General features: G+C 42.8%; 1 protein-coding gene across 1 annotated transcript in view; it reads left to right on the top strand.

The window, feature by feature from the left end:
* Window positions 1-26,297, top strand: part of DCHS2 (dachsous cadherin-related 2) — a 256,998-nt gene that overhangs the window by 120,127 nt on the left and 110,574 nt on the right. Inside the window, exon 2 of the mRNA XM_060178924.1 lies at window positions 9,951-10,142. Within this exon, the coding sequence (XP_060034907.1) occupies window positions 9,951-10,142 (192 nt within the window). The remainder of the gene's footprint in view (window positions 1-9,950; window positions 10,143-26,297) is intronic.

Here is a 26,297-nt window from a genome sequence, read left to right on the forward strand (position 1 = left end):
CCAGGGGTGGGGAGCGTCCAGCCCTTGGAATCCAGGCAACTGGAACACATTTCGTAGCAACATTGAGCAAATATACTGTCTGTAAGACTTGTGAGTGCTGCTTTTTTTCTTTTTCTTTTTTTTTCAAATTAATTTATTTTCCCTTTAGTTGCCCTTAGTTACTGCGCCACTACCTGGCTCCCTACTTTTTTTTTCTTAATGAGAGCAGAGCACTGCTCACTGTTCAGCTCTGGTTTATGGTGGTACAGGGGATTGAACCTGGGACTTTGAAGCCTCAGGCATGAGTGTCTGTCTCTTTGTATAGCCATTATTTTTATCTATACTCGCAATAAGTGCTACTTTTTAAGTTGATAATTTTGTGTGGCTGAAGAGTGTTGTTATAAGGGGGCTGGGTGGTGGCACACATGGTTGAGTGCATATGTTACAATGCGCAAGGACCTAGGTTCAAGCCCCTGGTCCCTACCTATAGAGGGAAAACTTAACAACTGGTGAAGCAGTGCTGCAGGTGTCTCTCTGTCTGTCTCCTTCTCTCTCTCTCCTTCTCCGTCTCCACCTTCCTCTCAATTTCTGGCTGTCTCTATCCAATAAGATAATAAAGATTATATATATATATTTAATTTCTTTATTGGGAAATTAATGTTTTACATTCTACAGTAAATACAATAGTTTGTACATGCATAACACTTCCAAGTTTTCCATATAACAATACAACCCCCACTAAAAAATAAATATATTTTAAAAAAAGTATGGTGTTATAAAATATACAAATGGCCCTTGGCCAAAAAAAAAAATCCCCATTCCTGAAGTAAAAGAAAAGGCTCCCCTGAGATCCAAAAGGAGAGGCCTGTGGTTAAGATGTGCACAGAAAGACAAAGAGGACAGGGCAGCACTCACCCTGTGCTTGTGGCACTCCTATGTGGCACCAGGCCTCAGGTGGGCCGTGTACTTGGCAAGGCACACACCTGCCTGATCAGCTAGCTTCCAGCCCCATGTGCTTTCTCTCAGGATCTAAGCAGTGCGAGAGTTCATGGCAGCTACCTCTCAGACTCTCTAGTGCTTTGTGCGCACTGCTGGACTCACTCAGTCATGCAACACATATCCACAGCCCTTGCTACGAGTCAGGCATTGGTGGTGGGCATCCAGAGAGACAGATGACTATAATCTTGGCTCTGGAAGTTATTCTAGTGGGAAGGACAGAGACTACATAAATAGACACACTAGATACATAGTGTCCTGTGAAGTAGAGGTGAGTAAAAATTTTCTGTAAAAATGCAAAGCAAGATAAAAGAAGAGAGTCCATCAGCACACATGTTACCATGTACCATGTACAAGAGCTTGGGTTCAAGTCCCAGGTCCACACCTTCAGGGAGGAAGCCTCACAGGAAGTGGAGTGGTTCTGTAGGTGTCTTCCTTTCTCTCTTTCTCTTTCTCTGTCTCTCCCTTTCTTTTCCCTCTCCTCTCCTCTCCTCTCCTCTCCTCTCCTCTCCTCTCCTCCCCTCCCCTCCCCTCCCCTCCCCTCCCCTCCCCTCCCCTCCCCCTCCCCCTCCCCTCCCCTCCCCTCCCCCTTCCTTCTTCCCTTCACTTCCCTCCCCTCCCCTCCCCTCCCCCTTTCCTTCCTTTCTTTCTTTTTTTGCCTCCAGGGTTATTACTGGACCTTGGTGCCCACACCATTGAATCCATTGCTCCTAGTGGTTATTTTTTTCCTTCATTTTTGTTGGTTGTTGTTGAGTAGAACAGAGATAAATTGAGAAATTGAGAGGGGGGTGGGGGGATGGAGCGGGGGGAGGAGAGAGACACCTGCAGACCTGCTTCACTGCTTGTGAAGTGACTCCCCTGCAGGTGGGAAGCTGGGGGCTTGAACCGGGGTCCTTGAACTTCGTACTATGTACGTTTAATCCAGTGTGCTACCACCCAGCCCCCCTTTCTATCTCTCTTGGTTTTTCAACCTCTATACAAAAATAATAGAACAAATAGATTCTGGTGGAGATGAGGAGACATTTCCAGGCAGAGTGACAAGGGAAGGGCTCTGTGATGAGGTGGTGTTTAATCTGGAACCCTCAGGGGGTCAGTGTATCCGAAGGGCAGTGAGAGAGCCACTAACTAGTGTGAGACGAGCTCAGAGAAGTCACCAAGTGCCAAGCTGAAGAGCCAGATCGCGCAGAATCTGTGGAGAATCCAGGGGCAGATCCTGAATGGGACAGCACTGTGGCCTGGTGTCACTGAGCCCTCGTTCTCTGCCTGCCCTTATAATCAGACAAGTGGGTGGTCCTGGAGGTGGCAAAGTCAATAAAGCATTGGATTCTCAAACATGAGGTCCAGAGTTTGATCCCCAGCAGCACATGTACCAGAGTGATGTCTGGTTATTTCTCTCCGCCTATCTTTCTCATGAATAAATAAATAAATAAATTATTACAAAAATAGACAAGTGGTGGTTTCACTCACTGAAGACACTGGATAATAGCAGGCTCTGGGGTAGTGGAAATCAAGATGCCTGTCCGGACATGTTATATTTCCAGTGTCTGTTAGCCTAAGGTGACACATGGATTTGGAGTATGGATGAGGGTGCAGCACTGGGAGGACAAACATATATTAGTTAAGTGCCAAGGACAAGCTCAGAGCACCTGGGCAGTGTACTCATGTCCTGGGTCTTTGGTAGCAAACCACTGCAGAATTGGTGGCCTTACAAAAAATGAAAGTGGTTGTGTCTCATATTTCTGGAAGCTGGATTCTAAACATTTGATGGGGTCTTGCTTCTTTTGCAAACTTCAGGGGATTCTTTCCTTTGTGACTTCTGATGCCTCTTGGTGTTAAAATACTCTAACCTCTGATCTGTAGTCCCACTAGTTCCTCCTCTTCAGTTATTTGTTCTAGCTCCTTTTTTTTTTTTTAAATGTGGATCTTTGTCACTAAATGAATGTCTTCTCTGGACAATCCAGGATAAGTAACACTACACTTAAAAGTTTTAGCTTGTAAATCACTTTTTTTTTTTTGCATTAGCAGGTAGGATTCACTCTTTTCATCATGTAATGGCTACAGAACACAGGGCTTAGAATGTGGATGGATCTTTTATTTTGTTGGAGTAGGGGACTGAGGGATGCTGGTTGGGGGCGTCCTAGTCTGCCCACTATAGGCTGAGCATATTGTAAAGCTAAGGGCTCCCAAGACACTGGGTGGCACAGTGTTGTTCAGAGTCTAGGAAGCCAACACAAACCCAGAAAAGGAAACTGAAGGGGAGCCAGAAGTTAACAGAAGACGAGATCCAGAGTGTGGTGTTGGATGAGGAACTGTTTCAACAAGAAGGAGATGATTAGGACCATCGAAATAGTGCACTTGAACAGTGTACTACTTTGCCATGTGTGCAGCCCCTCCACACCTGCCTCTGCCTCTCGGTCTAAAAAAGATGACAGTGATTAACTGCATGGAAAAAGCTGCTAAATAATGTGCAGAGGAAGGGCGAGTCTGGACATAGTCCTGCTGTCATTAGACTTGGTAAGACACAGGTGATTGGTGAGCTTGCCAAAACTTTGTGCAGAGGGTGGTGTCCTGGTCCCCACAGTGTCCGCAGTGAGCAGCCCATCTTCCCCTAGGAAGTTGTAACACTGTGGGGGCTGGACAGTTAAACACACATAGTATGAAGCATATGAAGTACAAGGACCCCAGCTCAAGCCCCCGGCTCCCCCTCTGCAGGGAGGGGGGCTCACTCCACAAGTGGTGAAGCAGGTCTGCAGGTATCTTTTTTTTTTTTTTTTCTCTCTCTCTCTCTCTATCGCCCCCTCCTCTCTCAATTTCTGTCCTGTCCAATAAAACAGGTAAAACAAATGGCCACCAGGAGTAGTGGATTTATAGTGCCAGCACTAAGCCCCTGCTTCAGTTGTAGGACTCAGGGATGGCCAAGGGTTTGACATGCCAGAAGTCATCCTGTGATTTGGTTTTTCTGTGTTTGGAGTTCTGTGGGTGCAGATGCTGCACCAATAACTGTTTCTTTAGGCAAACTATTACATGCTCATGATGGCAGAAAATTTGGAAATTACGAAAAGACAGGAATGAAAGTGGGTAATTTACTTGCAGATTTCATTGAGGGTACAGTCATTTCTTTCTAGGGTGCTAATTTTTTTATTGCTCTTTTTTTTTTAATTGGACCCTGGGACTTGTCTGCAAATGTCACTGAATTAAATGAAATGACTGTGCAGGAATAGGTAGAGTAAGGACAGTGTTGCTGACAGACTTCCACTGTGTCAATGGCATTGCCCTTGGGTGTTGTGGTATAGCTGGTGTGAATGGATGAACAGATTAACTCCCATGGAAGCTTCCAGGTGTTGTGGAGTGCCGGGCTAGCGTGATAGATGACTCAGGAACCAAATGCATGGCGCGAGGTAATGCGGTCTTTATTGATCAGAGACATCGTTTTTTTTTTGTTTTGTTTTGTTTTTAGGATAGAACTGGAAGTGGCAAGTCAGAAAGGGAAATGGCTAGGAAAGGGGTTGGAGAAAGGCAAAAGTGGGCTGGGAAGGTATAAACTTCCTTAGCAACCATTGTGATGGTTTTAACTGGTGGGATTAATGTTACCCTGCAGGCAGGGTGGGTCTCAAAGAAGATAGATCAAAGGAATGGAATGGGTGGGATCTTTCAGGCAAAACAATGATTATGTATATAGGCCATATTATCAGCAATCCAGGGTGGAGTAGGGGGAGCTGGTTTAATGCCCGACAGTGGAGACCTAACAAGATTTACTCCTTTAAGACCCATTCTATGGAGGAGTGGTACCAATTTTTTATGTTTCAGGAAACAAACAGAAAAACCAAGGAAGCCTTAGTATTATTTATTTATCGTTATTTTTTCTTTGCCTCTGGGGCTCCATGCTGGCAATACAAATCTACTACTCCTGGTGGCCATTTTGTCCCCATTTTATTTGACAAGACAGAGAAATTTAGAGGGAAGGGGAGGTAGAGAGGGAGAAAAAGACATATGTAGACCTGCCTCACCACTTGTGAAGCATCCCCACTGCAGGTGGGGAGTGGGGGCTTGAACCCCAGTCCTTGCATAGGTCCTTGTGTGTGCGTAGTGCTATGTGCACCTAACCAGGTATGTCACCACCCACCCCCAAAGACTTAGTATTATATAAATGTGGTGTTTTAATAATGCCATCAACTTTCTAAAAAATGAGACTTTGGGAGGACAGCTCTAAGTCTGCATGAATCATCAAATGCACCTCAGTCTCAATAAGTCAGGTCAACTGAGAACACAGTTGGCACCGAGAGCACTGTGAGGTGGCTTTCTGAGTAGATCCTGAGGTAAAATCCTCCTGACATCCACTCTAGATCCCTAGTTCAGCACCATAGATGGGATAATGGAGTCTGACCAGATGCTTCTCTGTTTGATTTAAGCAGTTGTCTCTGAAGATAGGGCTCCCTGAGTTGACTTACTAATTAAAAGCGTTGGTAAAGCCATTTCCATTTTTCTGCTGTTTAAGCTGCCTACATGCTAAGTGTTAAGTCCATAGGTGTTGGGAAAACAGACTTAATAAAGATACCAAATTAATTGGAAACATTACCATGATGTATTAGTACGTGCTATATATTATTCTGAAATACTCAGTTAATATTTTTACAGAGTTGGGTAAAAGCTAGAAGGAATTCATTCTTAATTTAATTATTTATATTTTTAGCAGAACACCCATCGGCTCTTGCTTATAGTGATGCAGAGGATTGAACCTGGGACATTAGAGCCTCAGGCAAGAAAACCATCTTGCATAAATACTATGCTGTAAATTAGGCACAGTTTTTAATTTTATGATCCTGAAACTCAGGAGTCTAAACTGCTAATACAGATTGACATTTGCAATTTTATTCAACCTCTGATTCCTTCTGCCTTACTTTGCGGAGAGTCTAGATGAGGAAAAAAAAAAAAAGGTCTTGAAAACAGAAATTGAGAAACTTGTTTTATATAAGCCCAGACATTTGTTAGTATGTACTCTTCAAGGCTGAAAATGAGTTTTAGAATTGAAGTTCATTGTCTTTATCTTCCAATCAAGCTGGCTTTTTTTTTTTTTAAAGAATACCACATTGTCCAGAAAGTTATATTTGGTGTTGTTGGTCGTTGGGAACTGGAGACTACTAAATCATTAACAGCTGTCGGAATGGAATAGGCCAAATTTACTTGGTATTTAGTTCTTTGTAGTGGGGGTATTTGTGGATTTCCTGGTGCAGCCCATCTGATGAGAAGAATAACTCCCAAATATCTTAGTTACACAGGGTGACTATTTTTTTTCCCAGAGACTATGAGTAGCAGAGATAGAATTTTTTTTCTGCCTCCAAGGTTATCACTGGGGCTCAGTGCCTGCACCATGAATCTTCTGCTCCTGGAGGCCATTTTTTCCATTTTGTTGCCCTTGTTATTGTTGTTGTTGTTAGATAAGACAGAGAGAAATCAAGAGAGAAAGGGAAGACAGGGGGAGAGAAAAATAGACACCTGCAGACCTGCTTTGCTGCCTGTGAAGCGACCCCCCCGCCCCCCGCAGGTGGGGAGCCGGGGGTGTCAACCCAGATCTTTGAGCGGTCCTTGCGCTTTGCACCACATGCACTTAACCCGCTGCACTACCACCTGGCCCCCACAGAGACAGATTATTTTTAAAACTTCCACCAGTTGAAATATTTTTGACAGTGACAGAGGAAAAGAACATTGTTAGTTGGTAAGTTTCATGAGGTGCAAAAGTTCTCAGCCTGGGGACTGCTTATATGGTGGGCCAGAAACTTACTCTGCTGTACATTGTAGGAAGTTTCAGAATGTCCCCAGCTTCAGCTCAGGAGATGCCAGTAGCTCCCTCTCCACTGATGTGAAAGTCAGAAATGTCTTCAGCGACTTCAGCGTAGCTCACATGGTAGAGCACATACTTGACCACACTCCAGGATGTGGGTTTGAGCACCTGACACCACGTGGGAGCGCTGTGCAGGGCACCAGGGGAAGCTCCATGAAAAGAGGAGTGAGACTGCCTGTGGTGTTGGTGTCTCTCCTCTCTCTCTTTCTCTCTCCCCCCCTCTGATATTAATAAGTCCTTAGCGGCCAGGCAGTGGCACACCTGGTTGAGAGCACACAGTCAAGGACCTGGCTTCAAGCCCCTGGTCCCCACCTGCAGGGGAAAGCTTCATGAGTGGTAAAGCAGAGCTGCAGGTATCTCTCTGTCTCTCTCTCTTAATGAGAATGGAAAAGTCAATCTGAGAGCAGTAGAATTGTGCATTTGCCATGCAGAAACAATAGCTTTTATATTTCCCTTGTATTGTTCATTAGTGGATGCTTTTCAGTCTAGAGTCAAATGAATACTGATAGATGGATGGTAAACTCAAGGGTCACATTGGGGAGCCTTCTCTGGGTGTCTTCTCCCACTTGCTAACATTTTACTCTGTAGTGGAGACCTACCTACCTGGGCTTCCATGCTTATATCCATGTCAGCACTAAGTGACCCTTGGGGCAGAAGTTACTCACTTTATTTTTTTTACTGGTGATTTAATAATGATCAACAAGATTGTGGGATAAGAGGAGTACAATTTTGTACAATTCACACCACTAGAGTTCCATATACTCTCCCCTCCACTGGAAGTTTCCCTATTCTTTATCCCTCTTGGAATATGGACAGAGATTTTTTATGGGGTGCAGAAGGTGAGAGTTCAGGCTTCTGTAATTGCTTCTTGGACATTCTTCTGTAATTGCTTCACTGGACATGGGCATTGATAGGTCTTTCCATGCCTCCGGCCTATTTCTGTCTTTCCCTAATTGGGCAGGGCTCTGGGGAGGTGGGATTCTCTTAATCACCAGCTATCTTTGTGATTTATTTTTAATTTTTATTTTTCACTTTCTAGTCTTCCTTGGGAGTTAAATTGAGGACTTGTAACTAGTTTGGAACTCTGAGAGGTGAACTGAACCTAGTTTCTGGACTGAGGAAGTGAAAAACCAGGAGACCTCGGCTCTCCCCCACCCCATCACAGCGAATTAGGAAACTCCCCAATACAGACCAAAGAATATGTTCCTTTTTATTTTTCTGTAGTCTATTTCCTGGGATGCCTGTTAGCTGGATGCTAGACTTTCTGAACTTAGTTCTTCTTTTATTTTCAATTGCTTTCATGTTAATTTTCTATATGTTGGCAGAATTTAGTCATGTGAAATAAAAGATTCAGCTATGACAGCCTGAGAGGTAGATTAGTGGACAAAGCAATAGACTCTCAAGCATGAGGCCCCGAGTTTGATCCCTGGCATTGTATGTGCTAGAGTGATGCTCTGGTGTGTGTCTGTGTCTCCTTTCTCTCTCCTACACCCCCATAAATAAATGTCTTTTAAAAAGAGGTTTATCTACTATTCAAGAGCATAGTTGACAGTGCCAGTGTGTGCTCTTCAGATGAGTGCTAGTCTAGTGAGAAGACTGCTCATGAGGTAAACATTTACCTGGGTTCTGTTACATGTCATTTATCTAGCAGATTCTGCACTGGAAGAAGAGGATGTTACATGTGATCTATTTGGCAAGTTCTGCATTTAAGGGCTATTTTTCAGTAACGAAAGAATGAAATGACAAGGGGTAAGGCCTGGTAGACAGTATAGTATAGACATTTGGGATCTGCCGTCTGCTGGATTGAAATCCTAGTGTTGACATTTATTAGTAATGAAACCTTTGGCAAATCCTGTCTCTTGCATTTTCTGACCTGTAAAATGAGGCATTAGTTTACTACAAGTTCCAAATATGTAACAGATTAAGCAGTTAGAATAGAATGTGTTCTATGGTACATGTTTTTTTTTTTCCTTTTGTTTCTTTTGGTAGATCATAGAGTCCCTTTTATTTGTGCTATAAATGCTCTGTTCTGTAGATGTTTACTGTTGCTATTAATTGAGTTGCAAATCAAAAGAACGACACTGAGCCCATGAGAACAAAAAAGTTTTATAGAGCCTGCTGTAATTCTTGTTGTATGCTCCAGTGTTAGTATAAATAAGTGAAGCACTTTCACGATTCCCGGTTACTTCACCTTTTCTACCAAGTACTAGGCTGCTGATAATGTAAATGGTATTTATGGCCAAGAAATAAGATGCCTTTTGCTCTAGGAAGTTACAGTACCATGCCACTGTGTCTGGTTTGGGCTGTGCTGTTGTTGCTGTCATCATCGTCATCAAGGGGGTGCTGAAGAATGAACTCAGATGCTCACACATGTGTGATGCCACTGAGCAAACTCCTAGGCCCAGCTTTTACAACTGTGTTTTAATCTAGAGAAAGAGAATAGGGAAGAGACGCAGGAGCACCACCGCCATCCAAGAACTCCTCTGCTGTTGTCTGTGGTGCTCCCATGTGGTGCTAAAGCTTGAACCCTGGCCCTCACACACACTACACCCACCATGTGCCCTGTGGGTGAGCCATAGAGTTGGACAAGCAGAACAGGGGCGGAATCTTGTCTTTAAAGCTCTTGCTGGACAAGGTGCCACTTGACTTTAAGTGCAGGATTCAGCCTCTGTAGGTGTGGGGGCCTCTCATGAAGGAAACCCAGCCTTAAGAACTCAAATCTCAGGCACTAGGGTGAATTCTGCCATTGAACTGAGTCCTTAATGATCCTGCCTCTTGTTGCTTTGCTTTCTTTCTCCTGCCTTTCTGCTCTGAAAGGGTGTGCTGGGAGTATGGAAGCCATGGCTGAGGGGCTCAGGCATGAGAGGAACTCACCTTGTCAGAATGTGAGAATAAGAGCCTAAAGGAGCCTGGACTGAGCACCCAAGGTACTCCAGAGAGCACATGGTAGTATAGTAATGGGCCACAAAGACTTGGACATAGAAACTCCCGGAGGGCAGATAGAAGCCAGAACCTACACTTTGTAAATGGCTCCAGAGGTTACTTGGATGTGCAGATCACAGTAAATGACTCACGACTCCCTGGAAAACAATTGCTGGCATTTCTCTTTCCTGATGGTCCACCTCCTGTCCTGTAGGTAAATGCCTCTGATGCGGACTCTGGACTCTATGGCTTCGTGGAATATTCTCTTTACGATGGTTTCCAAAGCTCCATGGCCCCACAGGCATTCTACATCAACCCGCATGATGGGTGGATCTGTGTTTCTCGAGATATCGACAGGGAACAGGATCCGGCCACCTACGACCTCTCGGTGAAAGCTAAAGATGGGGTAAGTCTTTCTGCATGGAATTTAAACACCCTCTAAAATAAACCATGAGCCCACAGGAGAGTGTATCTGTCCAATACTACTCACGGTTGGTCAACCTTGTTTCACAAATCTCCATGTCTTTATTTTGCTGCTATATTTTATAGCATGTACCAAACACTGTTATTTGATCCATGAATAATTCAGCAGTCTCTCCAACACATAATTAAGTTTGAGAGCATGACTATAACACATTAGCACTAATTCCTTAATAGCGTCTAATCTCAGTTCTATTACAAATATTCTAAATTATCTGAAAATATCTTTCAATAGTTGGCTGATTGGGGTAAAGATCTAAATAAGTCTGTAAATTGATTTGATGTGTCCTTTAGCTTTCAATCTCTAACAGTGAGCTTCCCCTACCCCACTACCTTCCTTTTCTGCAGGGTGTTTATTATTTTGAAGACATCAGACTTTTCTTAAGTCCTCAATACTCTAAATGTAGCTGACAGCATCTTCACCATCCATTTAGTGTGCTCTTTATCATATTTCAAATTAGCTGACATCTAGAGCCAGAGATCTGATTAGTTTGGGTTCATTTAGGTGGTGCTGGGTGTCTCTTATTACACAAGGAGACACTTAACCATTAATTCATCAGAGATTGTGCTACGGGGATTTTTGGATTTTGTTATCCCTTTTGCATTTGTAATCTGGAGCTCTTCAATTAAGAAGAACATTTCCTCATCAACTATTTGATTGCCTTAAATGTAATGCATACAGGAAAGTTCGCCTAATGCTTGATTACCTCTCTTTTAGTGGATCTTATTAGGATAATGAGTTGGAACATTAGGCATTTTTGAAAACTATTAATGATATTATTTTTCTTAGATTGTTAATTCTATTCCTCAGTTTTTAGATATTCAGTGTTTTTTTTCTGTGTTGCTAACCCAATCCTGATGATGATTCAGAAAAGTGCATGAATTATAAATGCAGAGCCCAATGAATTTTTAAAAAGTAAGTTCATGCAGAGAAGTCAGTGAGGAAAGTGACCTGCTAGAGCCCCAGAACCCCCTCCACATGTGAGGATAATCATTCCTAACCTCCAACATGGACTATTATTTGCTTCTTTTTAAATTTTTAGTGAGTAAACCTCCATAGAATGTATATTTATTTGCTTTCGTGAGTTGAACATTATTTGTGAAACTCATGCTGCTGTAGGTAGCAGTAGTTCATTCAATCTCATTGGCCTTAGTATACTTTTCTGTGAATTTTTTAGGACATTTTTTTATCCATTCTGTAACTGATGGCATCAGCTAGGTTACTAAAAATATTAATATTCTTATCTTTGTAATGTGGTTAAAAAGTGTAAACATTTTTGTGATTCCTAGATCAATCATAAGAAAACCGAAATTTTGGGGCCGGGTGTTGGTGCACCTGGTTGAGTGCATATGTTATAAGTGCAAGGACTCAGGTTCAAGCCCCTGGTCCCCACCTGCAGGGGAAAAGCTTTGCAAGTGGTGAAGCAGTGTTGCAAGTGTCTCTCTGTCTCTCTCCCTCTCTATCTCCCCCTTCCCTCTCAATTTCTGGCTGCCTCTAATCCAATAGATCAATAAAGATTGAAGAAACTAAAAAAATTTTTTTTCAAAAATGCCTACACTTTTTAACCACATTACAAAGATGATAAGAGTATTAATATTTTTGTAACGTAAAGTTGATATCTCCTACACCCCTGCCTCCCAGTTTATAATTAACAGAGGTGGCCGAAGAAGGTGTTAGGAGGTTTATCTAGACTGTCCAACAGGACCAGGACCAATCCATGTTCTGCTGTGCTCCTTACTGTATCTCTACAACTGGATTAGCACTTGCTGTTTCTAAGGGTGATGTCCTTTCTGATGGATGATGTTTTCACAGATGTGAAGTGCTATCTCATTGTTGTCTTTATTTGCATTTCTTTGATAGTGACTTTGAGCATTTTCCCACATGTCTCCTGTCCATCTAGACATCCTCTTTGGTGACGAGTCTGTCCTCATCTATTCCCTGCTTACTTAATGGGGCAGGAGTAGAAACTCTTGGTGCTAGTAAAGGTCAGTTTATTGATTTGTTTCCACTGCACTTGTGTGTCCTTTGAAGAAGTATTTGCTTACTTCAAGGATATGAAAGTGTCTTTTTGGGTCTTCTTTAATTTGAATTCCCAAATTCTATTGTTTTTACACTTATTTTTTCAGTATTATAGAAAGAAAGTCTGGTTGGTTTTTTCTTCTGGTATTGATATTCAGTTAACCTAGAACCATTTTGTGCAATTCTTATTTTATTTTTGTCATCAGGGCTTCACCACTCTGAGATGACCTTTCAAATAGGAAGATATGTATATATGGGAAGAGAGAGAGAGAGAGAGAGGAAATAAGTTTCCTTCAGTGCCATACTCACTCATTTATTCGGTGTGCCAGGGGCTCTCACCTGGGTCATATACATGGAAAAACCAATACCTTGCTAAGTAACTTATCTTGTTATCCTACAACGATCTTGTTACAACTTTCTTTAAATTTTCATTTTTACTGTTGACACAATGCTCATTCTTAACTCCTTGTGTCTTGAGTGTCTTTTTTTTTTTTTTGCTCATTAGTCATGTGACTATGGGTATCCCTTTTTTGAACTAGGGTCATGCTCTATTAATTATTTTAGCTTTTTAGTAGATGATGATATGATGTAATTTTTTTTTTAGCAATGTCCTTAATTTTCAGAATGCTTTGGCTACTCCTTATCACCTACATTTCCAAAAATATGTTGGAAACAACTTGTCCAATTTCCATTGTGTCACAGCAAAGATAGCTTACTATACACACTTACCTTTAGTTTAGTGTTTTCCTCTTACTAAGTTTTAGAGATTTTCCTTATTTATTTATTTTTGGTTTACCTGCTTTTTGTGTGGGCACTTCTATTACCTCTTCTGAGGTGGACGATCTGCCTTGTAAAGATGTGAAAAGTTGGTGAAAGTGAGTCAAAATATAGTCTATCTCAGGTAAACATGCAGAAATTGACATGAAATAAAGTGATCTACATTTAATCAAACTACCGTGATCTATTTGGTCTGATTTTGCCAACTCCTGACAGTGTGTGTTCAGGAATCCATTCTTCACTGTAAAAAAGAAGAAGAAGAAGAAGAAGAAGAAGAAGAAGAAGCAAAAGTAGGAATAAACAGGGAATTTTCCATGAATCTATGCCCATATGTTATTCAAATCTCAGTATATGCCAAACTTCAAAAATCTATTCTTAATAGTTTGGGGGATAATTGTAGAAGGGCATCCTAGAATTAAACGGCCATTTTAAATCCAAACTAGTTTCTGAGCATCTGTTTCTAATTAATTCCAGATAATTTTGTAAAGGAAAAAAAGTATATAAAATTATTTTAATACAAGTAGTATCATTTGATGCCAGAATTTGTTTACCCTCCAGAAGCAGTTCCTTAATTAGGAACACTGACAGTGGACTTAAAAAAGAGAGAGAGAGAGAAAATATCTTCAGATAAATATCCAGAAGTGGAATAACTGATCATATGACTTTTCTCCTCCTCCCCCTCCCCCTCTTTCTCCTTCTCAGTCGCCTCCTCCCTCTCCATTGAGATAACATTGGTTTACAGGATTGAGAGTGAACTGGGGCCACTTTGTTTCACCCCAATTTATTGGAAATACGACCAAGTGATACTGAGGGAACTCACTACTCCATTTAACTTTGGTATCAGTGTAGTTGTAGCTTTAAGAAAGTGTGTGTGTGTGTGTGTGTGTGTGTGTGTGTGTGTGTGTGTGTGTGTGTGTGTGTTTTGAAAGAAGGAGTGGCTAGAACACTGCTTTAGCATGTGGCAGTGCTGGGATTGAGAGTGGGGCCTCTGGGGTTTCAGATATACAAGAGCTTTGCTGTACAACTGAGCTAGCTCCCCAACTTTTGTCTGCTGTGTTTTTTGCCATGCATGAGCTACTGTGCCAGCTTCCTGTCCTTTGTGTCAGGCTCCATGCTGTCCCATCAGACCTTGCTCAGTACTGTAGTACTGCTCAGCTCTGGGACATAGACCACACACTCTTGGCCAGGAAGCCCCTAGTGGCCTCTTCCTCTTTTCTGGCTTCTCCCTCCCAGTCTCTCTCCCCGTCTCCTCAATCGAGACCCACACCCAGATTGGACCCACAGATGTTGGGGTGTGTGTGTGTGTGTGTGTGTGTGTGTGTGTGTGTGTGTATAGTAATCAGTGGAAATTACTAGAAGCATTCAAGAGAGGTAGACAGTGGCCGGGAGGAGACTCAAAAGGTAAGAGCACAAGTGTTGACTTGAGACCCTAGGCTCAACCCCGGATGTATGTCTAAGTGGAGCTCTCTCTTGCCTTCATAAAACAAACCTCTTTTCTTTTTAAAAGAAAGGTAGAGAACCATACCCAATGTCATTTTTGAAAATATGATCTAAAACTTGATTTATTTACTTTTATAAAGGAGAGATCACCACTCAGCTCTGGCCTATAGTGGTGCCAGGATTTGAACCTAGGATGCCCGGGGCCTCTGGCATGAAACTTAGTGCTCTAACACATTTACTTACCTCTCCGGCCCCACTCCCAGGATGCTCTGCTTCCTTTCTGCTGATGGCAATTGTTCATTGGTGATAAAGGACCCTCTGCTGTTTTGACTGGCTACCAGGTTTAGGTGGCCATGTCCAGGACCGTGTAATGAACAGGATTGATCCATCTTTCTCAGGATGGGCAAAGGATAATGTAGTCAATCTTGCTGGGCCTGGGAGACATGGTATTCCTCTATCCCCTTCCCCCCTTCCCACTTTCCCCTTCCCCCCATCCCCCCTTCCCCCCTTCTCTCCTTCCCTCCTTCCTTCCTCCCTCCCTTCCCTCCTTCCTTCCTCCCTCCCTCCCTTCCTTCCTTCCTTCCTTCCTTCCTTCCTTCCTTCCTTCCTTCCTTCCTTCCTTCCTTCCTTCCTTCCTTCCTTCCTTCCTGCTTCTAGTATTTAGAAATGTGTGCAAGCAAGTAGGTTTTCTGGAGAGGGCCTGGAGATGCTTCTTGAAAGGTAAATTTTATAAAGTCCTTACCTCCCTGCCCAGCCATTAACTTTTCAATGCCCACTCCTTATCTTCACCTTGCTAGAACTTAAAAAGCGCCCTCAACATTTCTGGTGTTTGCTTGGCGACATGGCTATGTCTGTCTGTGTGGGTGCCCCTACGTGCAGTTTCTCTTCTGTCGCCTGCAGTGTCTCCCGAGTGCCTTGTGTGATGAGCTGTGCAGTCCTCCAGGGTTGGGGGGGGCAGGGGAGTCGGCTCATCTGTCATAACCGTCCTTGCAACACACGTCTTTGGTCAGACAGACTAGATGATGACGGGTCCCAGATTGAAGATGACCTGGCGGGCTGCCCCTCAAAAAGGCCCATCTTGACTACCTGGGGAACAAATGACTCAGCCGTAATGAATTTGTTTGAAATAATGAAGTATCTCTTGACAGCAGACCTTTAGCTTTACATCATTATCTTGAGTGTGTGTGTGTGTGTGTGTGTGTGTGTGTGTGAGTGTGTGTGTGTGTGTGTGTGTGTGTGTGTGTGTGTGTGTGTGTTTTCCTTCCACTCCTTTCATTTTTCTAATCTATGTCCTGAAAGCTCTTGGGAAGAAAATCACTGAGTACTCATTTGCCAGAGGTTACTAAGAGATTTTTATCTGTCAATAGCAGAATTTCTCTTATAAAATACAGAGAATTTCGGGGCTTCCTGCTGCTGCTCTATTTATCTTTGTGATGACTCTCAATGTTTTGTTTTTTTAACTCAATCGCTTCTCTCCTTCTATTGGTATCACTTTAGAAATAATCTGCTTTTACTGCTGCTGCTACTGCTGTTTATCTCTGCCATGGAAACCATACAGAGGTTATGTGATTACATGCTGGAGACAAACTATTGGATTAGACGGAAATCAAGTGGTTCTTTTTATGATAAAGTTCTGAAATTTAATTATTCTATGCTTTTATCTAACCCTGTCTCCCTTTCCCATTTATTTCCACCAGAGAAATCTCTTTCCAGGGTATATGTTTATTAGCATTCCGTCTCTATATTTGGTGACATCTTGAATTCCATTGTTGAAATGTGTGTCTGAGATGAGATAAAGCTATTTCAGCCCTATCTCACCAGGCCAGGCTTGGAAGAGGACTGTGCCAGGCTGGAATATGGAAAGTAAATTGACTTGCCCCGCACTCATTACATGTATTCATGATAGAAGTCGGCTGTCGAAACCGTGTCACCCAGTTGGCATATAATGCAGAGAAATTTCTGTACGCAAACTTGCCAAGTTTCGGGCACACTCATTTTTCCTCCCCCTTCTAGATTTATTGAAATTTAATTGGGGGGGAGGATTGTGTAGCCCTGCAACATAGAGTGTGAAATTCTCATCTATTCGGCTCTGTGAACTGATGACGAGAGTCGGACTGATGAACCTGCCGTAGGGAGTGGTGAGAACACTTCTACCCTGCTCTCAGCACACCCCCCCACACACAGTACAGCGCTGCTGAGTCTGGTCACCGTGTTGTACATCGGGCCTCCAGTAGGTTATCAACTGCGTAGCTGAGACCAGGGCACTTGCATTTTAATGCGAATCGGTGGGGGTTATCTCACTCCTCCAAAAATACCTCAGTGCTAATTTCTGTCTCTTATTTCCTGGATCACCATCACCCCACCCTGGTTTCAAGAATTACCTGGGGGGGGGGGCAGCGGGTTAAGCGCACGTGGCACAAAGCACAAGGACTGGCATAAGGATCCCGGTTCGAGCCCCCAGCTCCCCACCTGCATGGGAGTCGCTTCACAGGTGGTGAGGTGAAGCAGGTCTGCAGGTGTCTTTCTCTCTCTCTCTCTCTCTCTGTCTTCCCCTCCTCTCTCCATTTCTCTCTGTCCTATCCAATAATGAACGACATCGACAACAACAATAATAACCACAACAAGGCTACAACAACAACGGCAATAAAAGGGGGGGAAATGGCCTCCAGGAGCAGTGGATTCATGGTGCAGGCACTGAGCCCCAGCAATAACCCTGGAGGCTCATTACCAGTTGTCTGTGTTTCCAGCTAAATAGTTGGAATCATATATCAAACCAGTTGCCTATTGATCTGTAATCTACTGCTAGGATGAATCCTGAAATGTCTCCAAATACAATTTCATCTCATTCTTATCTCCTGAAGTTTAAGCCTCCAGGCAGTCACTATTATCCCTGTTCTGTGCACATCTGACTCTATTCACCCCTCAGTTTGAATCAGCCTTCTTTCTGCCCACCCTCGGCCCTCCCAAGCCCTTCGACCATGCCCTCTGGGACTCGTGGCACATCAGAAGCCCCCACGTCGCCTTCTGAGCTTCATCTGCCCTCTGGCTGCTCCACTGTCCCCTTGGAATGATTAAATCAGGCTTCCCCTAGCACACCATATTCTCTCTGGCCACCTCTGTTACTTACAAACCAGGAGAGTGGGCTGCAAGTGGGTTCACCCCTCTTTCTCTTTATCCTCCTCCCCAGTCTCCTTTCTGGGGAGTTGTTGCCCCCATGCACTTGAGTCACCTCTCTTCCTCTCTCCATCAAAGACCAGTTCACCTCAGAAGCTCGTATTGTCAGAGCATTCCACAGGCACGCTTCTGTGTGGCATCCTGATCTAAGTCTCCTTGTCATTCAGGCCCTTGACATTGTCCTCAGTCTTCCTCCCCAGTGCATTCCAGTGACTGTCTGATTTCCAAGGACGAACCTCATTAGTATTGCATAGCCCCTGACATCACATTTCCAGCATGCTCTCTTCTGATAAGCACGCTAACCTCTCCTTCTCACTTACAATAGCATCTCTAGTCCAGCTGGTAGTTTGTCCATGCTAGAGCCCTTGATTTATTGACCCATCATCATGAAAGCCATGCCTGGCAGTATTCTCTTAGTTCCATCACCCCCAGCCCTGTCTAGCTCCCGCTCTGTTTTGTCTCCACTTGTCTGAGGTGTTGAATGCTGAGTCCTGGAGAGAAAGAACATGCCTGCTGGAGAGAGAGAAGCCCTTACCTTCCTGCCTGCCGTCAGCTCACGTTCCTTGCTGTGTCTCAGTTTTCATATTAGAGATGTCCTAAGTCTAATCAGAAGCAAATCCCTCTGATGTTCATGGTCCCATCAGTTCCATCCTTGTCAAGGGAATCATTGCCACGGTCCTGTTCCTGCCTTGTACTGGGTGTCTTTCATAAGCATTAAGAGACAATAGTAGCTCCCCCCCCCCCAAACAAGCTTGTGTGCCTGCACAGAGACTCCATCACTCCCAGTGGCCTGCTTTTGTTTTTCTTTTCCTTATAGCGACAGAGAACTAGGGAGAGACCGAGAAAGACACCTGCGGTACTGTTCCTCTGCTCATGAAACTTCTCCTCTGAAGGTGGGTCCAGGGACCAATGGCAGCAGTGCTCTCCACAGGGTGTGAGAGCGCCACAGCAGTGGTTTTCACCTTTAGTAAAAGTCTTTCTTTGAGGTCACGTAAACCCGTTTTATTCCTTTTTAGAAAACCCGTTTATTCCTCTGCTATCTTTCCTAAGGAATCTGCTTAAAATCATTGTTTTCATTTCCTTCCTTTGCAGTCTTTCTTTTGATCTGTCGTGCCAATCCTACTAAAACCAAGCTGCTTTTGAGAACATCATTTATTTCTCTGTGTGTGTGTGTGTGTGCGTGCGTCTTTTTAAACAATATTGTTTCATTTTATTTTTATTTCTTTAATTTTTATTTATAAAATGGACATATTGACCAGACTATAGCATAAGAGGGGTACATTTCCACACAATGCCCACCCCCGGAGCTCCATAGCCAACCCCCTCCCTTGATAGCTTTCCTATTCTTTATCCCTCTAGGAGTATGGACCCAGAATCTTTGTGGGTTGCAGAAGGTGGGAGGTCTGGCTTCTGTAATTGCTTCCTCACTGAACGTGGGTGTTGACATACTCCCAGCTTGTCTCTTTCATTCCCTAGTGGGGCAAGGATCCGGGGAGGTGAGGCCCCAGGACACATTGATGGGGTCGTCTGTCCAGGGAAGCCTGGTTGGCATCATGGTAACATCTGGAACTTAGTGGCTGAAAAAGAGTTAAGATATAAAACAGAACAAATTGTTGACTAATCATGGACCTAAAGGCAAGAATATTGCACATGAAGATTTGGTGTCTCTGTTTTGGAAAAAGCTAGTAGGTCTATTTTAGGGATACTCCAAGGGTCCATGACTTTACTAATTTTTGCCTGAGCCTGACATCTACTATGCAGGTGGACCCAGGTTATTGTCTGGGGGGATGGGGTCATAGTTGGAAAAAGGACTAGAAAGCTGGATCGGGGAAGAGAGTAGCTCCCAAATATGGGAAACATATATAAATATTATTAACTATAAACTCTCTCTTTTTTTTTTACCTTCAGGGTTATTGCTGGGGCTTGGTGCCTGCACCACAAATCCACGGCTCCTGGAGGCCATTTTTGCCATTTTTGTTGCACTTGTTGCTTTTATTGTTATTGTTGTTATAGCTGTTGTTGTTGCATAGGACAGAGAAATCAAGAGAGATGGGGAAGATGTGGGGGTGTGGGGGGAGAAAGATAGACCCCTGCAGATCTGCTTTACTGCTTGTGAAGTGACCCCCAATTTTATCTGAGGCCCATATTCAGCACAGGAGCCTGTATAACCTCTGCATCCCTATAGGTCTGAGGTCACATTCTGTGGTCACAGCCAGGAACATTCCAGGCTGCAAAATTTCAGGACCCATCTTCCTCGGGTAGTAGGTAGAGTATGTTGTCCAGCCTCCCTTCGGAAAATGGAACATTCCCTACCACTGTTGATCCACATTGAGGGCAAGGTCCCATAGGGGCCCACAAAGGGCTCCATTATTTTGTTCCTGATGGAGATGACCAGTGACAGTGGCGAGAGGGATCTGTTAGAGGTCTAGGCCCATCATATCTGTGTGGGAATCCCAGGACTCCTTGACTAGGGCACCAGATGGTGGGGTGGCTTGGTAGTGACTAAAGAGTCATCATTAAAGTATGCCAGTCTCTTGCCCTTATAGCTTTTGTAGTCCTTACTTTGAATGACAAAGCTAGCTTTGGAGTGATTCACAGACGTGTAATAAGAGGTAGGTGAGGAGGACATCTAGGTCTAAGTAGAAACTGTTTCATTAGGCACTTTTAAGGTGTCTTTTTAGGTCTTTCTACTTGTTTGCTTCATTTATTGACTCACTGAAAATTATTGCGCCTTCTGAGAGTTCTCCAGACTGGTCTCCACAGCAGTTGGACCAATTTACATCCCCATCATCAGTGTAGGAAGGTTCCTCTGTTCCCACAGCCTTTCTAGCATTTGTTGCTGCTGTCATTTTTGATGTATGACATTCTCATAGGGGTGAGGTGGTATCTCAGTGTTGTCTTTATTTGCATTTCTCTGATAATCAATGATCTGGAGCAATTTTTCATGTTTGTTAGCTATTTGGATCTCTTCTGAAGTGAATATTCTGTTCATATCTTCTGCCCATTTTTGGATGGGATCATTTGCTTTTTTTGTTGCTAAGTTTGGTGAGCTCTTTATATATTTTGGTTATTTGTCTCTTGTCTGATGTATGGCATGTGAAGATCTTCTCCCATTCTGTGAGAGTTTTCTTTGTTTGGGTGATAGTTTCTTTTGCTGTGCAGAAGCTCTTCAATTTGATGTAGTCCCATTGGTTTTTCTTTTAATCTTTCTTGCAGTTGGGCATGTATCATCAAAGATGTCCTTGAGGTTTAGGGAAAATGTTCCACCAATGTTTTCCTCTAAGTATTTGATAGTTTCTGGTCTCACATCCAGGTCTTTGATCCATTTGGAGTTGACTTTTGTTTCTGGTGAGGTAAAGTGGTTCAGTTTCATTCTTCTACATGTTTCAACCCAGTTTTCTCAGCACCATTTATTGAGGAGAGCCTCTTTCCTCCATTTAATAACTTTGGCCCCTTTATCAAAGATTAGATGTCCACTGGTGTAGGGGGTTTAGTTCTGGGCTTTCAATTCTGTTCCACTGGTCTGTGTACCTATTTTTGTTTCAGTGCCAGGCTGTTTTGATTTTGTGTAGTTTGAGATACCTTATAGTATAGTTTGAGATCTGGGAGTGTGATGCCTCCATTTCTGTTTCTTTTCTTCAATATTGTTTTGGCAATTCTAGGTGATTTCTGATTCCAGATAAATTATAGTTATTTTTGCTCTATTATCTTAAAGAAACTTGGTGGGACTTTGATGGGTATCACATTGGATATGGTTCTGGAGAGAATATTCATTTTGATATTAATTCTTCCAATCCATGAACATGGGATGTCTTTCCATTTCTTTGTATCATTTTCATTTATTCTTAGATTTTTTTAAATTAATTAATTAATTTAAGAAAGGAGACATTAACAAAATCATAGGATGGGGGGGTACAATTGCACACAATTCCTGCCACCCAATCTCCATATCCCATCCCCTCCCCTGATAGCTTTCCCATTCTCTATCCCCTCTGGGAACATGGACCCAGGATCGTTGTGGGTTGCAGAAGGTGGGAGATCTGGCTTCTGTAATTGCTTCCCTGCTGAACATGGGTGTTGGCTGGCTGATCCATACTCCCAGTCTGCCTCTCTTTCCCTAGAAGGGTGAGTCTCTGGGGAAGCTGAGCTCCAGGACACATTGGTGGGGTCTTTAGTCCAGGGCAGCCTGGCAGGCATTCTGATGGCATCTGGAACCTGGTGGCTGAAAAGAAAGTTAACATACAAAGCCAAACAAATTGTTGAAGAATCATGGACCCAAAGGTTGGAATAGTGGAGATGAAGTGTTGGGGGGTACTCACTGCAAACTCTAGTGTACTACTGCTTTCAGGTATATATTTGCCCTAGTTTATGGATACGTGTGAACATATGCTCTATCTCCTGGAACCTGGTCTAAATCTAGGTTTTAGGACTTCGTTAGGAAGTGAACCACCTGGGATGGAATTAGAGAATACTATGAAAGGAAAGATCTCACCCGAGTGATAGAGCTGAAGGGTTGCGTTCCACACCTGAAGTCTCTGGACACAGTCTGAAGTGAAGCATGCTGGGATGGCACTCATTTCATTGATTAGGTTGCAATCAGCGGATGCAATATTATTTGATAAGAATTGGGAGAAGCATGAGGGAAAGTGGGCCCTATCTTAGGGTCCCAGGACTGGGGGAAGTTTAGGCTCTATAGTGGAGATGTGAGGCTCCTGCTGTCTTAGGATTTGAGAAGACAATGGATAGTTACTGTTATCATCACATTATTTGGTAATTGGGTTAGCTTTGAAAAGTCCCTTAGACATACAATCAATTTCCCCCCTCTCATATTAATTAAATAGTGATTTATATTATTACAGTTTAATAGGTGTGTGCATAAACACCATTCCCATCACCAGAAGATTGTGTCCCATCCCCCCACCCCCACCCCCCCGCTGGCCCAGGAAGCTGCATTTCCATCCTCCTGCTCACCACAGGGTTTTTACTTTGATGCCCTATATTCCTAGATATTTTATTGATTTTGCTGTGACAGTGAATGGGAGTTGTTTCTGGATATCCTCTTCTTTGGACTTAGTGTTTGCATAAAGAAATGCTGCTGATTTTTGTACATTGATTTTGTAGCTTGACACCTTGCTATATTGCCTAATGATTTCCAGTGGCTTTCTGCTGGATTCTTTAGGTTTTTGTATGTATGCTATCATATCATCTGTAAAGAGTGAGAGTTTGATTTATTCCCTTCCAATCTGTATTCCTTTGATTCCTTTCTCTTACTATGGTGAGAATTTCCGATACTATGTTTGTTGAAGAATAATTGTGACAATGGACAACCCTGTCTAGTCCCGGATCTGAGGAGGAATGCTTTCAGCTTCTGTTCATTGAGTATGATGTTGGCTGTAGTTCTGCTGTATATGGAATCCACTATTTTGAGGAATTTTCCATCTATCCCCATGTTTTATAGTGTTTTGAACATGAACGGTTGTTGGATTTTGTCAAAGGCTTTCTCTGCATCTACTGAGATAATCATGTGGTTTTGGTTTTGCTTTTATTGATGTGGTGAATGACATTGATTATCTTATGTATATTGAACCAGCCTTGAACTCCTGGGACAAATCCTACTTGATCTTGATGAACAATCTTTTTTGATATACTGCTGTATCCAGTTGGCTAAGATCTTGTTGAATATTTTAGCGTCTGTGTTCATCAGAGATAATGGTCTGTAGTTTTCCTTTTCTGTTGTGTCCCTATCTGCTTTTGGTATCAGGATGATGTTGGCTTCATAAAGGTGGGAGGGAGTGTTCCTGTTTCATTGGTCTTTTGGAAGTGCTTTTAAAAATATAGGTATTAACTGTTTCCTGAAGGTTTTGTCGAATTCATTTGTAAAGCCATCTGGTCCTAAACTTTGTTGTTGGGAAGATTCTTAATAACTGTTTCAATTTCTTTGTCTGTGATTGGTGCATTTAGGTTTTTTAGGTCTTCGTGGTTCAGCTTTGTAAGGGCGTATGTTTATAGGAATTCTTCCATTTCTTCCAGATTCTCTAGCTTGGTGGTGTATAGTTGTTCATAGAATCTTCACATGATTTTTTTTTTATTTCTATGGTGTCTGTTGTAATATCTCCTCTATTGTTTACAGTCCTATTTATTTGAGTCTTCTTCCCCCTCCCTTTTTTAGTGAGTCTGGCTAAAGGTTTGTCAATTTTATTTAATTTTTCAAAGAACTATTATTTAGCTTCATTGATGTTTTGTATGTTTCTCTTATTTTCAATGTTGTTTATTTTTGCTCTAACTTTAGTGACTTCAACCCTTCTGGTTCCTTTAGGGTTCCTTTCTTCTAAGTCTTGAAGGCATGCAGTAAGGCACTTACTTCAGCTTTCTTGTTCTCTAATGTGTACTTGTATGACTATGAGTTCTCTCTGAGTGCTGCTTTAGTTGTGCTGGCTAGCCCAGGAGGTCTAGTACTGTAACTGAGCAAGGTAAAAAAAAAAAAAAAAACCTAAACTGAAGAAGGAAGCTGAGGGAAGGGAAATCAGATTAACAGAAACAGAAAACAGAGCTAGCCAGACAGAGGATGAGTTAGAGAAAACTAAGAAGGAGGTAGAAGAGCTAAAAAAAGAGATTGAGAGACACTGAAAACAACAGAGACATATGGGATGATCTCAGAAGAAGTAACATTTTCATGATTGGCATACCAGAGGAAGAAAGAGAGGAAGGGGACATGCTAGCTGGCCTCTTAGCTCAGCTATTTTGGCTTTCAGTTTTCTAATTACCTCAAGGTACCTAGTATTTTTCTTGAGGATCTCATTTGTTGATTCCCTATTTCTGATAACCTTTTCCTCAAAAGATGTCCTCATTTCTGTGACTAAGCGGTTAATTATTATTTGGATAGTTTCCTTACTTATAGTTGCTTCTGACTTATTTTGAGTTTCTTCTAGGCTCCTGCCCTGATTCATTGTGGTAGTTTTATTTGCTTTCAACTTAACCATTTTTTTTTTATTGATGTGTTTTGTATTTTTGTCCCATCGTTCTTCAGTTCTAGTGTTGTGTGAGTACAAGCCACAGTAAACTAAAGCCTTTTCACAATGAAATCACAAACCCCAGCAAGTAAAACAACAGCAACTGAAGCAAAGATTGATGCCCTTCAACCAAAACCAGTCAGCCAAGCAACACCTCCACTCCAAGAAAGAAATAAGACAAAGCAAGAATAGATGATTCCACAAATTCTAGAGATAGTGGGAAGAGAAAGGAAAGGAGAAAAGAGAGAGAGACACACACACACAGAAAGAGACCACTCCGAGTCAGACTTCTACACAATAATTCACAAACAAGTACCAGTAAATACAGAAAGAAAAAGAAAAAAAAAGCAGTGAAAGAGATTTTTTGGATTATCTAGGAGGAAAGAAAAAGAAAAGTGGAGAAAAGAGAGAGAAAATCAAGTTCCTCCCACAATGGATAGCACACCTATCAATGGAGAAAGCAACCACAGTTAATTTTGGTCAATCTGGAGAGGAGGGAAAACAGACAAGTGCAAGTAATAATGATAATAACAATAGTAATAATAATATGTAAAATTTTAAAAAATCCCCAACATTCAGTCTGCAGATTATACCACTCCAGTTTGGCTGTACACAGCGTCGTCCCCTTCCTAAACCAAGCAAAAACAAACAATTACAAGAAGCAACTATCAAACAAACTCGAGGTAGATGAAGAAAGACAGGTAATCTAACCCAGGCAGGGTCAATACCCTGATTGGTCAGGTAGTCTGTCACTCAGATAGAGCTCCAACCCCCTTCAAGGAGAAAAAAAAGTCTTTTCTTGGGGAATATCCCCCCCCCCCCCTTCTTTGGATGACATTCCTGCCAAACCAGGAATGTTGATAAAGAAATTAGCTCCACAGGAGGCCTTCCAGGAGTGGCTGGCCAGTGTGGGGGTTCATCTTGGGGTGGGGGGAGTGCAGAAAGAAACAGCTGAGCCACCCCCCCCCCACACACACACACACACAGAATCCGTTTGCTTTGTCCTTTTTAGCCTTTATTTGCCAGCCCAGGGGTGGATTATAGGACTCTTCTCTGGTGCCACCCTGACCACCCCCTGCTCTCCCCCGCCACTGCTGGCCCCCAAATCCTACCCCCACTGAGATTCCCAGGTTGAAAGCAGCTTCCTTGCAGACCACACGCCAGGTGTTGTCCCCAAGCTGCCATCTTGACTTTGCCCCTCGCTCCCCGAGAACATCACTTCTCTCTTTTTTTTAATTGTTTTTTTCTTTTTATTTATTTCCTTTTGTTGCCCTTGTTGTTTTATTGTTGTAGTTATTATTGATGTTGCTGTTGTTGTATAGGACAGAGAGAAATGGAGAGGAGGTGAAGACAGAGAGGGGAGAGAAAGATAGACACCTGCAGACCTGCTTCACCACCTGTGAAGTGACTCCCCTGAATGTGGGGAGTTAGGGGCTTGAACCAGGATCCTTATGCCGATCCTTGCGCTTAGCGCCACCTGCCCTTAACCTGCTGCACTACCACCCAACTCCTGAGAACATCATTTTTATGGAGCCACATCCTGGAATGATTTCATTACTTCCATCTTGTTTAACTCCTTGATGAACTTGAAATGGTTCTTTGCACCCTGCTCCTTTCTCTTGACTTCCAGTGATGTCCTGGCTCATCATTTTCTCCTTAA

The sequence above is a fragment of the Erinaceus europaeus genome, chromosome 19, assembly GCF_950295315.1.
Source record: "Erinaceus europaeus chromosome 19, mEriEur2.1, whole genome shotgun sequence".
Lineage (NCBI taxonomy): Eukaryota > Metazoa > Chordata > Mammalia > Eulipotyphla > Erinaceidae > Erinaceus > Erinaceus europaeus.